The 17325-nt window shown below is 36.0% G+C and overlaps 2 protein-coding genes across 5 annotated transcripts in view; one reads left to right on the forward strand and one right to left on the reverse strand.

Moving 5' to 3' along the window:
- LOC142222069 (uncharacterized) overlaps positions 1 to 17325 on the forward strand; it is a 49164-nt gene that overhangs the window by 476 nt on the left and 31363 nt on the right. Inside the window, exon 2 of one of the 2 annotated variants that reach the window (XM_075292012.1) lies at positions 10127 to 15402. In XM_075292012.1, coding sequence (XP_075148127.1) covers positions 10249 to 15402 — 5154 coding nt within the window. In that variant the 5' untranslated portion in view covers positions 10127 to 10248. The remainder of the gene's footprint in view (positions 1 to 10126; positions 15403 to 17325) is intronic. The other variant, XM_075292011.1, reaches the window with a different exon arrangement.
- LOC142222070 (uncharacterized) lies at positions 58 to 5414 on the reverse strand. Of its 3 annotated transcripts, none has more exons than XM_075292016.1 (2): positions 5048 to 5414; positions 58 to 2181 (listed from the first exon to the last, which is right to left on the reverse strand). In XM_075292016.1, the coding sequence occupies exons 1-2, from the start codon at positions 5364 to 5366 to the stop codon at positions 332 to 334; spliced, it is 2169 nt and encodes a 722-aa protein (XP_075148131.1). In that variant the 5' UTR covers positions 5367 to 5414; the 3' UTR covers positions 58 to 331. The 3 variants fall into 3 exon arrangements, with proteins under 3 accessions (XP_075148131.1, XP_075148128.1, XP_075148129.1); XM_075292013.1 differs by having other exon boundaries at positions 59 to 3338; positions 5048 to 5171; XM_075292014.1 differs by lacking the exon at positions 5048 to 5414 and adding an exon at positions 2740 to 3822 and having other exon boundaries at positions 59 to 2181.

Genomic DNA, 17325 nt, shown 5'->3' on the forward strand with positions numbered 1-17325 from the left:
CTACACCGGAAATAAACAAATGAACACTTTCGTTGAGCCAAAAAAGCCCCGATTAGAAGCTATCGAACCCGATATGAGTAGACTCTAATTATCAGGTGTGAGTGGTATAAATAGTGCATATGTTTCGCCATGACAAAAGTTTAGGATCAGTTATTCAAAATATAAATGATAGTCAATTAGTCAATTATTATTGTAAATGTGACGACGGCATAAATGTATCAGGCTTATAAATATCACAGGTTAGGTTTGTTGTTAGTTTAAATCGATTAGGCGTAAGCCATAAAATATCACAGATGAATTCCATATCAGTCTTGTTGATTCAATCAAGTAATTAAATTGAAACGTTAGTTTCAATAATAAAATTAACGAGAGATTTATATAAATCTATGTCCTTTGTAGCCAGGATGTCATAAACATCAGTAAAACGATTAGTTAAATTGTATTTCAGTCTTAGAGCATCGAATTTTGTACAATCAAAAATTGTATGATGTGTTGATTCCGCATCCAAACATTCGTTGCAGACATCTGAGCTGATAGCTCCAATTTTTAAAAGAAAAGGTTTGTCATACGTACGGGCTGTGTGCAATCGATTGATGATTTTGGTTTCTTGGGGGTTGAACATATACTTCGAAAACCACGGCTTTATTCTAACATCTTCAAATAATTTGCTGGCTTTGATGCTTTTGCAGAGAGAAATTTTCTTGAATTCTAAATTCCAATTATTCCATAGAGCTGTTCGGATTTTGTTTAGGCCTTCTTCAGGAGTGAGTTTAGGGTTAAGGGGTGCCCCACACTCTGCAGCAAGTTTGGCTGTTTCATCTGCTAACTCATTTATGTTCAGTCCTCTATGACCAGGAATCCAGACAATATGGCATTTATTGATGTTAGAATCTTGAAGTTTTTGATGAAATGTAGCGGCAATGTAGTTGTTGGTGTTTTCACTGGCAATAATCTTGCATGCAGCAAGGCTATCCGTGAACAGTACACACTTGTCATCTTCATGTTCAATGGCAATCTCCAGAGCCTTGACTAATGCCCATAGTTCCCCAAAAGTGGATGAGGCAGCAAAACCAATTCTGAAAAGAAATCGTTGATTTGTGGATACATTGACAATACCACAGCCAATAGAGTTAGTAGAAACAGAAGCATCAGTAGCAAAAATAGTAAAATTAAAATTTTTATAGCCATCAATTTCGCTGAGGTAGATGGACTTTAATATATCTATGGGATAGTTATTCTTCCCATTAGGCAATAGGTTGAGTCTGACAGTAACTTTTCTAGATGTCAAGGAGTTAGAAATGTGCTCAATACTATCAAAAATTTGAGGAAATTCATAATATACGTAACTGTAGCTGGAGTTGACTTTTGGATTATCAGACACTAGATCATACAGCACCTTATCTCTGGATTGCACCTTAATGAGTTCTTTCGCTGTCAGGTACACTGCTCTAAACTCTGGGGGGAGTTCATGAGCCAATGCATAAACAATATGTGTGGGGGAAGATCTGGCAACACCTAGACTTCTCCTTAACATGTCAGTCTGTAATCTTTCCACTCTTTTATTAATACTCTTCGGGGCATCTGCCGCTGTGGTTCTCACATATTCTATCTTTGATCTAACAATGCTTTTATACACATTCAACGCAACATTGGGATGCAAACCCCCTCGAATAGAAGTGAGGCACTTAAGCATGTTTACACGATTCTGCGTCTCCTTTGAAATAGAATCATAATGGTCCTTTATCGACAAGGAATTCGTGACAATTCTGCCTAGAAATCGCAGTTTTTTCGTCTGCTCAACTCTAGTACCATCGATAACCATATCAATATTTTTAAAACCATTTTTAGCAAAATACATTGTGTTCGATTTGGATGGATTAAAGGATAAATTAAGATTTCTACAGGTGTCCATGAATTCTCTTACCTTGTCAATAAGGTTCGATCTAGCCTCAGCAAAATCACGGTGATACGACATTATGATGAAGTCATCTGCATATTGAAAAATAGTTGTATTGCCATCCTCAAGGGTATGAAGACTGGCAGTGTATAAGTTAAACAGCAGTGGCGACAGACAACTACCTTGTGGCAACCCATTGTACACAGACACCTCCGAATTACTCAACTTCAGTATTCTGTGAGAGAGAAAATTAATGATCCAGTTACAGTACGCAGTATCCAAACCTGAAAGGATGAGTTTTCTCTGTAGCATATCAATCTTGACACAATTATAAGCATCACATATATCAAGAGACAGAATAACAACCTTGAAGTTGTTGGCCTTAAGCAAGGCAACTCTATGCAAGAGTTCATTAATACATGTACTTGTGGAAGAATTCTTTTTGTATGCAAATGATCTTCTGGGTATAATATCCACACTGTCAAAGTGTACTGAGATTCTTTCTTTCACCATTAAATTAATACATTTTAGAAACACCGATATCAATGATATTGGCCGAAAGTTTTTAGGGTCATTATGATTCTTTTTCGGTTTTGGTATAGGCACAATTTTTATAATTCTCCAATCATCTCGAATGGTGTTAGTCAAAAAAGCATTGTTCATAGCTGTTAACAAAGCGCGTTTGGAAATGCCCGAGAGAGATTTAATCATATTATACGTTATTCCATCATGTCCTCCAGCCGACTGAGACCTTTTTCCAGATAGACACAAAATAAACTCTTCAAAATCAAATGGTTCAATGAAGTGATTAACCAAAGGAAAATCAATAATCACATTCTCACCAGTAACTTGATTTTTAAGGTGCTCCAAGTATACAGCATTATTTTCATCATTCCAAATAGATCTAGTAGGATTATTTCTTCCACGGATGTTATTAATAAACTTCCAGGCATTTTTAGTGTTGGGAGACTTGTTGATTTCATCTAGTTTGGCAAGATAACACTTTTTCTTGGCCTCAGCCACCATATTCTTCCAGTGCTCAGTCGCTTTTCTAGCATCTTCAAGATTGTTATACGAGGGAAAAAGCCTGGCTTTCTTAGCAGCCGCCCACTGCCTGCGAAACCCAACCTTGAGTTCCTCACTCCACCAAAACTTTGGGCTACGTCCATCTGGAACAACATATGAGGCATACTCAACTTCATCTTTCATAGACTTTTGTATACTATCCAAATCCGGCTCAAGCTCCAACTTCGAAAGCGACATCAGAAGTTTATTTTTGGATAGAAATTTCATCTTTGATTTTTTCCTTGAATCTATGACAACCGTAATGGGAAAGTGTCTGCTGCCACCAAGATAACAGTCGCTCACAGTCCATGTTCCCTCCAAACATGTACTAATGAAAGTGAGATCGAGCACCGAACCATCAGACTCGTCATTCCTTCTGAAAGTGATGTTATTGGAATTGATGCATTTTAATCTAGAGTAGCTAAAAATGGTTTCCAGTTCTTTCCCTTTTCTATTGGAGATATTATCTCCCCAAACAGTGTTACGAGCATTGAAGTCTCCCATCAGAATAACATTCTCATGTCTATCTAAAAAATTGCATAGTCTTCCTACTTCACCAGCCAGAATATACAATGGCATAGACGGAGGGAAGTAAACCGACGCAATTGTAAAATTTGTATGAAGATTACTGGTTTTGACAATTATTATGTCAAATTCAGTTTCAAATACGATTCTGGAAAATTTTATATATTTCCTCAGAGCAATGGCTACACCCCCATAGCCATCAGGTCTGAATTTCTGAACAAGATTGAAATTAATCATTCTATTTCTATTATCTCTGTTTTCAGAAAAAATTTCAGACAGCACTAAAATGTCAAAGTTGTAGTTATTCGCATAAAATTCTAGATAATTCTTGTTTTTTGTAAACGACTGCACATTATACTGTAGTATCTTTACCATAAAATGAAGAATTAGATAAAAGACTAGAATTAGAAGATTGAGGCACCAAACCACATTTTACCAGGCGCGAATTAAAATGATTAGCAGCATCTATAGCAACAGTGTTACCAGACATCTTGAAAAAGTCCATCATGAAAGCCAGCATCTCACTGGTGACTTTCTCGAGTTCACTGACTCTCAGCTCACTTGTCATATAAACAGGCGATGAGGGCTGCGTTTCCGGAAACATCCTCGGATGAGTTTGCACACCGGTGCGATGAACATATTCTTTTCTCTGCCTCTTAGCCACAGAGCTATAAGTGTATGGGGTTAAAATTTGATTAACATCTCTGTCTCTCATATCCTCCCTCACTGGGGCAGTCTTCTTTCTATTCCTTCCATTAGATAATTCCGGAAAACTGTCATCATCAGCTAAAAGATCAAAACGATTTTGGTTGTTGTATTTCTGAAGTACCTCACGTTTTGACATCTTTTTACGCGTCATAATCTTGTTGGTTTCTATTTCTTTTATCCAGCTCGGACAAATTTCCTTGTCACTAGCAAGATGGCCTTCAGCCTTACACAGAATGCATTTTTTACCACCACATTGGCCATTGCAGACTTCACTATCAGCACCACATTTTATACATCGTTTCTTCGACCGACAACCCAGTTTAGTATGGCCCAAGCGACCACAGTTGTAACACTGTCTGATAGCAGGATAGTATGTGCTGACAACCAGAACAGACTTTTCAAACACTATCCAACTAGGGTGATCATCACCCGCAAAGCCAATTTTGACTGTTTCAGTTGGATGAAAAACACCCACCTCTTTTTCATCGCGCCTGGTAAAACGTTTAACAGAAGTAATATTGATACTTGAAGTTGCATTTTCTAAAATCTCTTGTTCACTATAGCATAAAGGCACATTTCTAATGACACCGAAAGTTTCAACAAAGTTTCTGGGGACAAAGGCCCTCAACTTTCTTTTCCTCAACTCTTCATTGTCTAAAAATTTATTGGCTGATTCAACATCCTCAAACGTTAATTTATATAACGTAACACCAATTGCATCGATCTTCTTGATCTTGTCAAACTCGTCAGACTTAATGTCTCTTATTTTCTGTACAAAATAGAGACCATTTTTAACTTTTTTGTTAGTACCATTATCTACCTCAGAGGTGTCTACCAATACGTGTGGCTCACCTTTATGATTATTCGAATATCTCACCAACGAATCATTCACTCTTCTTTTTTTGCTTTCATGTACCACCATTTCTTCTCGCGGTCTCGCATTTTTCGCCGCAATACCACCATCACCATCATTAACAATCACATCAACATTCATAGCCTCGTCAACCCCCGTTTCAGCTACTTCACAATTATTAATAATCGCAGGTCTAACATTTCTGCCTTTTATAGGTTTCGTCAGTTTCTTTTTATTGTCACATTTTTTGTCAGTATCAATATGACAAACAATCATGGACTTAGAAGGCCCAGCCTTCTCCTCCACACCACTTTCCATGGCCACCACTAAGGCCAGCGGTTAATTTTGCACAACCACTCACACCAGATACACAAAATAACAACCACCAACAAGACAATGAAATTGTCCAACAGTATTCAAATCAATGCACACAGTTAGAACTGAATACAAAATCAAAAAGGTTTCTCTTCACAAGCAAGGAACGATGTCTACACAGCAAAGGCTCAACGAAGAATGGTATCTGCATTAATTTGGTGAATTTGTGGAACTTTGCACCCAATATGTAAAGAAGTAATATAAATAAAATTATGTATAGATATAATATATGTGCATATACGAGGTTGGTTCCTTAAGTTTATTCTGCTTTTAACATGTCCCATTTGATTCAGCGATGCTCATAATTTTTCTCGAGCCCATTAAAAAACACCTCTCCGTAGCTCCTGACATTCTCGTTCAACTGATTTTGGCTTAAATCTAATTTAGTACTAGTGGTCCGATTTTTGGCCAGCTTATAGACTTTTCGAAACATAAAATGTAATATACCACTTTTTGGCGGAAAAACATATTTTCCGTACGTTACGGGACCCTAATGTTTTCATTATCACGTGTATTGGATTTAGTATCCATCGCACATAATCATCCTAAAAGTAATATATTTAGAATAACATGGACGCGGAGAGGTCCTTGGTTCGCGTTAGTCCACTTTGGACTCTGTCCATAGATGAAAGTATCAAACCCCGGCCGAAGGCCGTCCTTCAACCTATCCACTTTGGGTTCGCGTTAGCCTACTTTGGAGAAAGTCTCAAACCGCGACCGAAGTCGGCCACCTATACGGGTCGGTTTGTTTTTAACAACTTTTGCAAAAGTAGATTTGTTCCATTACGGCCCTTGCAAATTGTCATCGTTCATACTAGATTTGGTATCCATCGCATAAACCTACTTTGGAATTTGTCCATGGACCAATTCCGGCCATCATTTTGGAATCGCATTAGCCCAAAAATTCAAGAAAAACACTCTTCATTGGTCTATATCTCGAAAACTAGCCTTACTGGGAAAAAGTGACATTTTAAAATCCTCTATTCATAGTAAATACAAAATTTAATAAAAAAAATAAGCCTTGCAAAAAAAAATACTAAAAACAGTGTTCATAACAAATGTAAATTTTTTACTGTTTACTGTGTTTTTTAACAACTTTTGATAAATGTGATTTGTTTCCCGATGACAAGTTGACACAAATCCGTCTTACACGGATTCGTGTTATCCTCCATAACCTGGCCTAATATTGCTCGATAAATATTGCTCTGAAATAGTCTCACTTAATGTTGTGAAGATCCAATTTGTATTGTAGAAGAAGACTCAATTCTGTGCTTAATCGGTCTAATAAATCGACGTCCCTGTGGCTCCGGTTTGTACCAGTATTTTTCTTTAATCCACTTTCATAGCAGTTTTCCTGAATTGTGCTAAATCGTTTAACATATTTCTTTAATAGGCTTTGGTTGATTAAATAAATAGGTAAATGGCACATAAACTTTTTTGGATTTCACGCAAGTAGTGTCATACATTTCTCATTTTTACATACAATCGTAATGTCCACTAATAGCGCGATTTTAAATCATATAAACTTTTCTTACATCCAAAGGAGGACACGGGCACATCAATTCTGGCTATATTTACGTCTCAATGTTATTGAGCCTCCCTTAGGTCCCACACTTATATGTGCAGCAAGTCAGTTGCTTGATTATTTCCTTCTCTTACGCACCAAGCATCCAATAAATTTTGTACTAAAACCCCGATCGTTTTAATAATCTTTCCCTACCAGGTACACACAGATATTACAGATATCGGTGGCCTTAAGAACCTTAATAAATCTAATGTAGTTCATAATTGGATTTTAATATGCAAATTAATAATTGGATGCATTCAAAAATAGACGTTAAAATATTTAGTTTACGAAAAATAATAAAAAAAATCCATAATTAGGTTTGGTTTTTGGTTCATTGTGGTGGACTGATGCAGATTGATGTATGTTTGATATGGCTCTTTTTTTATATATAGGACATGTCAGATAGGCAGTTATCAATATCTCTTACCCCCATTTTCACAAAGCTCCATTAGTGTTCCGTTAACTAACCAACTTTTAAACCGTATTATGAACAAAGCTGTCATCTTGCATATATATTCTATATGCTAGTTAGGAACTTAACTGACGAAAATTTTTCAATTAAAGTTAACTGGAGAGAAGATATTTGCAATTTACTTTTTGTTAACTGGCAGTTAAAGCCTAACGGAGCTACATGAAAATGGCCGTTAACGATAAGTTCACGAAACCGCATTTTCCTGATCTTATTTAGCCCATGATATTCCTAGGTTAGGTGGCAGCCCGATGTGTCAGGTTCACTTAGACTATTCAGTCCATTATAATACCACAGTGGTGAACTTCTCTCTTATCACTGAGTGCTGCCCGATTCCATGTTAAGCTCAACATCAAGGGACCTCCTTTTTATGGCCGAGTCCGAACGGCGTTTCAGATTGCAGTGAAACCACTTAGATTAGCTTTGAAACACTCAGGAATGTCACCAGCATTACTGAGGTGGGATAATCCACCGCTCAAAAACTTTTTGGAGTTCGGTCGAAATAGGAACCCACGATCTTGTGTATGCAAGACGGGCATGCTAACCATTGCACCGCGGCTCCCCGATATTCCTAAGGAATTAATTCCTGTGATGATAAATATATCCTATTTACTCGGAAAGAAAGATAAGCCAATATTTATAGAATTCACCACAATTTTTATGGTTTGTTTTTGGTTACTATTTGTTTTCGGAATTATGGATCATCCCTATGAAAACAATATTATAATATTATTATTATATTATAATATTATAATAAGAAACAAATTTTCATTATACTATTTCTTTGCAAAATTACAAGATAAGTAAATTTTTTTAGCAATGCTATGAAAGTGCTTTGAATTTGTGGCGACAATTCGAAACCTGGCTCTAAATTGCTGAAGAGCTTAAATATAATACTTATAGGAAATCCGAATAATTGATGTAATTCTCGATCAAATCCCTTTTCATTTTCTATTTCTCATTTGTGTACCTCTTTCTGTCTAGAAATAAGTGGTGAATTTACACATGTTATCGATATATGTATATTTGTTCACCTTTGTTGGTGATCGTGAAATAATTGTGTTTGCTATCAGTAAGTTAATCAAATTAGTATTGGTGACAGAAGAATAAATATAATAATTAAAACCCCGCCCACAATAGAAAACACAAAACAACAATGAAGAAGCAATGGACAAATGAAAATGAAGTCCAAAGAATTAGTTTTTTGCATGATTGGGCGAAATTTTATGGTGCTTATGGAGGCGATGTCAATCGAAGCGTATACACATATATATTTACATACATATTATAGGAGAAAGACACATAAAAAAATAAAAAATTTTAATTGGATATTATTAACAAACAAGAAGTTAACTCTTAATGTTTGCAGCAATAGGGATTGTAATCAGAGTCCTTAAGCCCCTTTGTTTATTTTTGAGACAATTCGATTTTTGTAAAAGTAATTTTTTTCAAAATTTATAAAAGTTGGCCTTTTGATTTTTCCATTTTGTTTTTTTTTTTTTTTGTTTTGAAATATGCAAAAGTCTACTATTCGAACTTTTAACTTTCAAAACCAGGAAAAGTCGATTTTTCGATTTTCTAAAATTTGGAAAATAATTCAAAATTCGACGTAAGCGAATTTTGGCTTTCTATTACGTAAGTAAAGGAAGCATCCTTCAAAGAAAACTTGTCTCTTTAAAGCGTGGAAATGTTCTCATAACATAGTTATGAAATATATCTGATATGAGAAATTCTATAATATTAGAGGTAATCCAAGCAATTTCTAAGATGGTTCAGGATAAACTAAATTATAATCACATTGGTACCCCCAAAATTTGGGAAATCCCCCTGGCCTGAGTAATGTACATATCCGTTTTATGAGCCATACAAAATTATAGGTACATCCAAAGAAAAATTTAAGTAGACACAGCTGAAAAGTCTGCTAAACTGTATCTGCTATTTTTTATGCTCGGTTACACTACAACATGTTTATAGGGGCTATTGTATATCTTGCATTTGCGGAAATATCTTGTATTTGCCCAAATCAAGTGAAGGCATTACAAATAAAACGTTTGCCGGTAACATTTATGAGGATATCAGAAAGCAGGAATTAAAAAAAAAAAAACTATAAATATGCTTTGGGTGAAATTTTATACCCTGAAGTACAAAAAACTACAGCCACAAACTTATGTTTTCGCATAATTTTCTCTGAATGCAGGAATTCTTCCAATAAAATATAACCTTTGCTCTCGAATTACCATAAATTGTTCATTAAAAGTCGATTTTGGCCATAATAAGAAGCTGAATAGTCGATTTTCGATTATTACCAAAAGTCGTCTTCTACTTTTTTCTACAATAGTACCAAATTATTTGTCAATTGGTCAAAAGTGGACTCGAGTGGCATCCACTTTGCCGAGGGCTTACTCATACCCAAATATTCACGAATACTCCGAACCTGCTTCGATAACACACATCCTTTCCACCAAAAATATTCTACTATAAGTGAAATTTTCCATAGAGCAATTTTACTTCCAGATATAATTTAAGGAACATGTAGTTTGTTAGAAATGTCTGAAATGATAGTTCAAATTTAGTATTTTACCGTACAAAAAGTTGATATATTATCACATATTTCTATAAGAAAATAACGAAATAATCCTGTTTTCTTCTTATTATTTTTCCATTTAGTATCATTATTAGGATATAAGGAAACTATATATGTAGAGCGCACATCTATTTAAATAGGCCACCTATAAAGTAAACAAATATCCTACATGCATACATTAACATTTTCAACTTAAATTATTAGAATGGATAAGAATAGCACCAAACTGGGTACCACGGAAAGTAAAGAGCCCCTAAAAGAGGATACCAGCGCAACCACCACCACCACTTGCAACAGTGCAACAAAGGACATCACATCCACTAAAAATGCGGCCACATCGACAGGAAATGCGACGGTTAGCAATACGAAAATACCGTCGCCCAATTCGTGTTCTACACCTAATAAATCAAACGAGCGAACATCTTCCAACTCTATGGCCATGCAAAAATATAATCCCAATTTGCGTTTCATACGGCAAAGAGTTGAAACGCCCGCACGTAATATATCCACTAGTTACCTAGAAGTTGAAACTGAATTTCCTCGTGACTATGATGACAATATTGAAATGCTATCCCGCGAGGCGGAACATTTGGAAGAACAATTTCGCACACCCACACGAACAAGTGGTACAGATTTAGCACAGTTTTCAGCTGCAACAGCTTCCGCTTCAGTCCGAACTAATAAGACTGGTCCAACGTATGCCAAATCTACAGAGAGTTCATTTACCGAACCAGATCATGTCAATACGTCGTACAATGTCGACAAAAATAACAAGAATATTAAAGTTCCAAATAGTAAGAATTCAAAACGTGTTGGGTTCAAGGTAGAGGAAAAAATCGAGAAGCAGGAAGCTGAATGTAGTGTCATACCAAAGGGCACAACACAAGTGACAACTATTCAAGAGGGTGACTCTGATACAGTTGGTGGGGAACAAATACATAAGACAGATGTACACGAACTATCTGCTCCATTAACTAATAATGAAGTTTCCCAAAATGGTGAACATAAATCTTCCATAGAGATTTCAAAAGCCCCCAACGCTGTAGCAGCAACTACGGCTATAGTACCTAGTTCATCATCCAATTCACTTAAAGATGACGATGATGAACCTGTAGGTGTATCTCCATGCGGGCGTTTCTTTAAATACGACAAAGAAGTTGGTCGTGGTAGCTTTAAGACAGTTTATCGCGGTCTGGATACCGAAACTGGTGTTGCTGTAGCCTGGTGTGAATTACTCGATAAGCAGGTGAAGAAAAGTGAAAGAAAACGATTTCGCGAAGAAGCAGATATGTTGAAGAAACTTCAACATCCCAATATAGTACGGTTCTATACGTATTGGGAATTTGGAGTGGCCCGTAAAAAGAACATTGTATTGGTTACCGAATTAATGCTCTCCGGAACTTTGAAATCATATCTCAAACGCTTTAAGAAAATCAACCCCAAAGTTTTGAAATCATGGTGTCGTCAAATTCTTAAAGGTTTACATTTCCTACACACACGACCCCTCCCCATTATCCATCGTGATTTGAAATGTGATAATATATTCATAACGGGGACAACGGGTAGTGTAAAAATTGGTGATTTGGGTTTGGCCACACTAAAAAATCGTTCCCATGCCCGATCAGTTATTGGAACACCAGAATTTATGGCCCCTGAAATGTACGAAGAGCATTATGATGAGTCTGTTGATGTCTATGCCTTTGGCATGTGCATGTTGGAGATGGCAGTCTCGGAATATCCCTACAGTGAATGCAAAGGTCCTGCTCAAATCTATAAGAAGGTTATATCGGGAATTAAACCAGCGGCCATGAATAAAGTAGAAGACCCCAAGGTAAAGGAAATCATAGAAAAATGTATAGAACTAAGAAAGGAAGATCGGCCAAAATGTAAAGATCTATTAAATTCAGAATTTTTCGAAGAGGACATTGGCATACGTGTGGAACCGATATCAACAGAAGCTTTCCTGAATGATCCCGAGAAGAACATTATCGATTTTCGTCTGCGTTATTTAGATCCGAAAAAGCGATCCTCCAAACACAAAGAGAATGAAGCAATCCAATTTGAATATAATGTTAAGACTGATGATTGTGAACGGCTCTGTGAAGATATGCGCGCTGGTAACATTATTACCGAAGAAGATGCTCCTGCCATAGTGCGACTGCTAAAGGTCCAAGTGTTTTCATTGATCAAAGAACGAGAACAGCGTCAAACGCAATTTCTGCTTCAAAATGAAAAATCCCGTCTGGAGAAAATTGCTTTGCAGAAGCAAAGAGAAATGCTACCGCCTAATGTTGAAGAGGAGGAAGAGGAAGATGAATGCGACTCAGAAGAAGAAGATCCGCTTCATGAGTCGCGTCATCATCAAAACCACCACATTCACCATCATCAGCATCATCAAGCTCATACTGCAATGAATATACAAACAGAGGATTCACAACAAAACTATATGCAATATCAGCAACCAACAATCGATGATCAGGGTATGTCACCCACTACGCTGGCTTCCCAGCCTCAATTCTATAACTCGCAAAATCACATACAGCAAATCCCGTCCAATCAAAATTTCAACCAACAACCACCGCAACAGGAATATTTCCCAATGCATTATGCACCAGTGCCACAGCATGTAATGCAACAACAGATGATGCCACAGCATACGTATACCTCACCCCAGGAATCAAATTCTCAAGGGTCCACAAATCAAAACCTCAATCAACAACAAATGCAAGCGCCATCTTCGAGCACCTACGACATGGGTAATCAAAATACAAATATCACAGGAGGTGGTCAGCAACAACAACAACAGCACATCATCCAAACTAATGGCAATAATGATATGGCTAATCATGGTAACATCAATCAAGGCCAACAGCAACAGTACATGCAAGGAGAAACAAATTTTCTTTCTAATGGAAATAATGATATCAGTAATCAACAGGTGAATGCTCAGTCTCTCTATGAAATGGCTGCAGCGACTGCGGTGCCCACTTCTTCAATTTACGAGAATGTCAGTAATCAAAATAGCAATCCTTCAGGACTATATGAAACCGGCGACTCTGGCCAACAACAACAACATTTTTTACAAAATAATCAGAATATTCATATAAATGGCAACCAATTTGTTACTAATAATAATAATGGTAACCAACAACAAATACCTCAAGTTAATATTACTGGTGTGAGCAATAACAATTTCCAAATGGAAAATCCCCAATCGCAACAACCAACTAGAAACTCTTCGAATGAAATAATTTCAAGCGTTGATTTGCCCAATGTTAATGTGGCCAATTCTACTTTGCCACAACCAGGGGAATGCATAACGGAATCCATAATGGAAGGATTTGCAAATCAACAGAAGCTAACGCATGACGTTAGTAAACAAAATAATATTTCTTCAGCACCGGTGTCGTCTTCCACTCCCACTACATCAACGGATGATGGAAAACGTCAAAATAATACCGCGGACTCGTCTCGAAAAACTAGCACAGCTTCGGAATATACATCACTGTCGTCGGACTATTCTCCAGATAGTACAATTACCACGAATTCAGCAGGAATTCCTCATAAAAGTTCAAGTCAATATTTTGATTTGAATGATAATGAATCGTCCAGTGAATGTAGTCGTGAATCAAGAAAGGATGACAGTGGTATTGGTAGCATTAAAAATGGTCACATCGGCGATAAGATATCTCCACCTCGTGAGACCAATAATGCCAATACAAATAATATAAATTCCAATAGTAACCAAACTAATACCGCCCCTCCCATGGTGAGGAAAATTTCCCGATTTTATGTAAATCCTGTTATTTTACCTAGCAGTGGTAGTGTAACTACAGTGGGGCCACCACCAGCAGCAACCTCCAACATCGATGCTATACCAGAGAAAAGTGAGGGGTCTTCAGAAGCAGTAGCAATGCAAAATAAAAACAACAACAATTCGAATGAGCAGCCCATCCATTCAGAATCCACATCAGCAAATGCCGTGGTAAACAATGGTAATGCGAACAACAACAACAACAATTCTTTAGAACAATTAAAAATTGAACTGGAAAATATTACCCATGCCCAGGCATTTGCTTCGGCCATTGTGGCCTCTATTAACAATGATAATTTACAACAGCAATATCAACAGCAACAACAGTCTATAAGTGTCCATCATGAAGAAGAGCCAAATGTTACTACTGCACCATTAAGCTCTACACGCACTTCTTCAACGTATAATTCTAGACGTACATCTCTGGACAATAGCGGTTGTAATGATCTACAAAATGTTTTGACAAATATAATTGAGTGTAACGATGATTCGGCGATTCCCCCACTTGTTTCTCAACAACAAGCGAACACGGAATCAGCTCAATCTCAAAATGCAGGTGAAGCAACGGCCAGACCAACGAATCAAGCCACTGAACTTAACACCCAAAAACTTTCAAACACAAATAGTGTGGATATGCCAAATGTGCCCCAAATAACATCGGGGGGTAGTGTTGAATCGACAATTACTAGCAGCTCAATGCAAGCTCGTACGGGAGCAGGTGCTCTAACACAAAACTCTATAGCTGATTTGGAAAAGAAATTAGCTGCTCTAAGAAATTCCGAAGGGTCGGAGGAGCAACAATTACAAGTACAACAATCACTATTAGATCCCCAGCCAAATAATAGTGGACAAGCGAATGGTGAAAAGGATATGGGATCACGTAGAGTGTCACGTTTTTGTGTGAGCCGAGTGCAGGAACAAAAACCCCAAGAACAAAAACCTATTGAAAATGCTCAACCTTCTTTACCAACGGAAGTATCAGCAATGCCCCCTGTGGTTCCCATAAATAAACCAAATATCGACACTCAAATTGTTCAGAATGCGAATACAAACACCTCCTCCGCCACTACAAACAACAACAATCCGACGCCTTCGGAGGCAAAACCTAAGCGAAAATCGCATGATACCTCTATAGAACATTTGTTACCCAATATGAACTACCAGCAATTGGCTTTGGCAGCAAATTCGAAACAGCCTGTTCAGCCTGTTACCTCCGCTGTTGTTTTACCTATACAAGATCCTGCAGCTCAGCCGCAAGTGCTATATAATCCTCCAGTGGCTGTTCAACTACAACAACACATTCAACAGCAAATATCAAGGACAGCTGTTCTACAACAGCAAATGCCAGCTTCTGCTCCAGTGGTTGTACCAATGCCAGCCAATATACAATTGCCACTTCAGCAACAAGTGTTAGCTCCAAAAACCACAATTATCCCTGCCCAACAACAGCCCACTAACAATCAGCCCATGCAACAATTTATGATGCAAAATATACCAAGTGATAAACAACAACAGCAGGGATTATCGGACAAGGGATCCAATCACGTAAGTAGTTCTAACAATTTTTTCACATCCGTGTTTGTTTTGTCATTTCATAAATGTCATCCATTTCGCATCTTGCAAAAGAAAGTACCTTCGCCATCGAACAGAAGTACATTGATAGTTCCAATTTGTAGTAATGTCTTTTGGAATTCTGTGTAGTACATTTTAGTAAACGGCTACTGTCAATTCGGTCCTCCTATTTTTAATTCTACCGCCTATGAAAGGAGGGTTTTATAAAAAAAAAAATGGATATGCAACATCAGTCGGCGATTCATTTCTTGTTCTTTGAAGGCATATAGTGCACCGAAATCACAGAGCGTTTGGGTTTATGGTATCTCTTCTTCTTCGGTGTTCAAACATCAAAAACATTTTTAACAGTTTCATCGTGGTCTCATGTCCGTTTATTAGCTATGTGTTTTGAAAGCGTCTACTAAAGTGGAATAATCCATGATCTCGTATTGATAGACCGCCGATTGAAGATGCGTGCGATAATTGAGACAGTAGAAAGTTCAATAGAGTGCGGATTTAAGTTCGGTTTTATTATTGCAGAATTTTATTCCTAATTTGGCCTTTAATGTTAGCATCAAGTGGACATGCGATTTAAATTTCATTCATACATTAATATCATACATCTATATAGACTAATTTCATTACGTCTTATTTTCTTATACGGTTGTGGGTTCTGTTTCTGATGCTTTTATGTGCATGGCCTCAAATAATTCATAATTCTATTAATACCAATTAGCAAATTAAGATCTAATTTACAGTATGTCAAAAATGACTTTACACATAAAAATTAAAATTTTGTTTATAATAGTGTAAGTATCTCTTGTAATTTCATAACATTTTATTTATTGATTATTATTTTGTATAGCTTATATAAAAGGTTTGAAAAAACTATAAGGCTGACTAGGGGAAAATATAAACATATTAGAATTCAATTATAGAAATGCCATATAACATATTTCACAAAAGATAAATTTGCTCTGGATTCAAATAAAATAAGTAGCTACATGACAAAATTTTCTATAGAAATAAATTTTTGACAAAATTTGCCATAGATATAAAATTTTTACAAAATTTTCTATAGAAATACATTTTTGACGAAATTTTCCATAGAAATTTTGTCAAATTTTCTATAGAAATAAAATTTTGACGAATTTCCATAGAAATAAAATTTTTACGAAATTTTCCATAGAAATAACATTTTGACAAAATTTTCTAGAAATAAACGTTTGACAAAATATTCTCTAGAAATAAAGTTTTGACAAAATTTTCTATAGAAATAAAATTTTGACAAAATTATCTATAGAAATAAAGTTTTGACTAATTTTTCTATAGAAATAAAATTTTGACAATATTGCCTATAGAAGTAAAATGTTGACAAAATTTCCTATAGAAATAAAATTTTGAGAAAATTTTCTTTAGAAATTAAATTGCGGAAAAAAGATTGTTTTGTGTGGTAGTTTTTTGGTAAAATTTGTTCCCAGTTTTGGACGATTATTTTTAGCTCAGGCGCCGGCCTTAGAATTATTGCCAATGTCACTATGTGCCTATCTCGTCTCCTTCTCCACAGTTTGGCGCAGGGTATAAAAAATAATGAAGGCTGTGGAAATAAAATTTTGACAAAATTTTCTGTAGAAATAAAACTTTCACAAAATTTTCTGTAGAAATAAAATTTTGACAAAATTTTCTATAGAAATACAATTTTAACAAAATTTTCAATAGAAATAAAATTTTGAGAAAATTTTCTATAGAAAAAAAAATATTTTGACAAACTTTTCTACAAAAATATAAGAAATAAAAAAAAAATCTACAGAAATATAATTTTGACAAAATTTTCTATAGAAATAAAATTTTGACAAAATTTTCTATAGAAATAAAATTTTAACAAAATTTTCTATAGAAATAAAATTTTTACAAAAT

Source organism: Haematobia irritans, chromosome 1, assembly GCF_050003625.1.
Source record: "Haematobia irritans isolate KBUSLIRL chromosome 1, ASM5000362v1, whole genome shotgun sequence".
In the NCBI taxonomy this organism is placed as follows: domain Eukaryota; kingdom Metazoa; phylum Arthropoda; class Insecta; order Diptera; family Muscidae; genus Haematobia; species Haematobia irritans.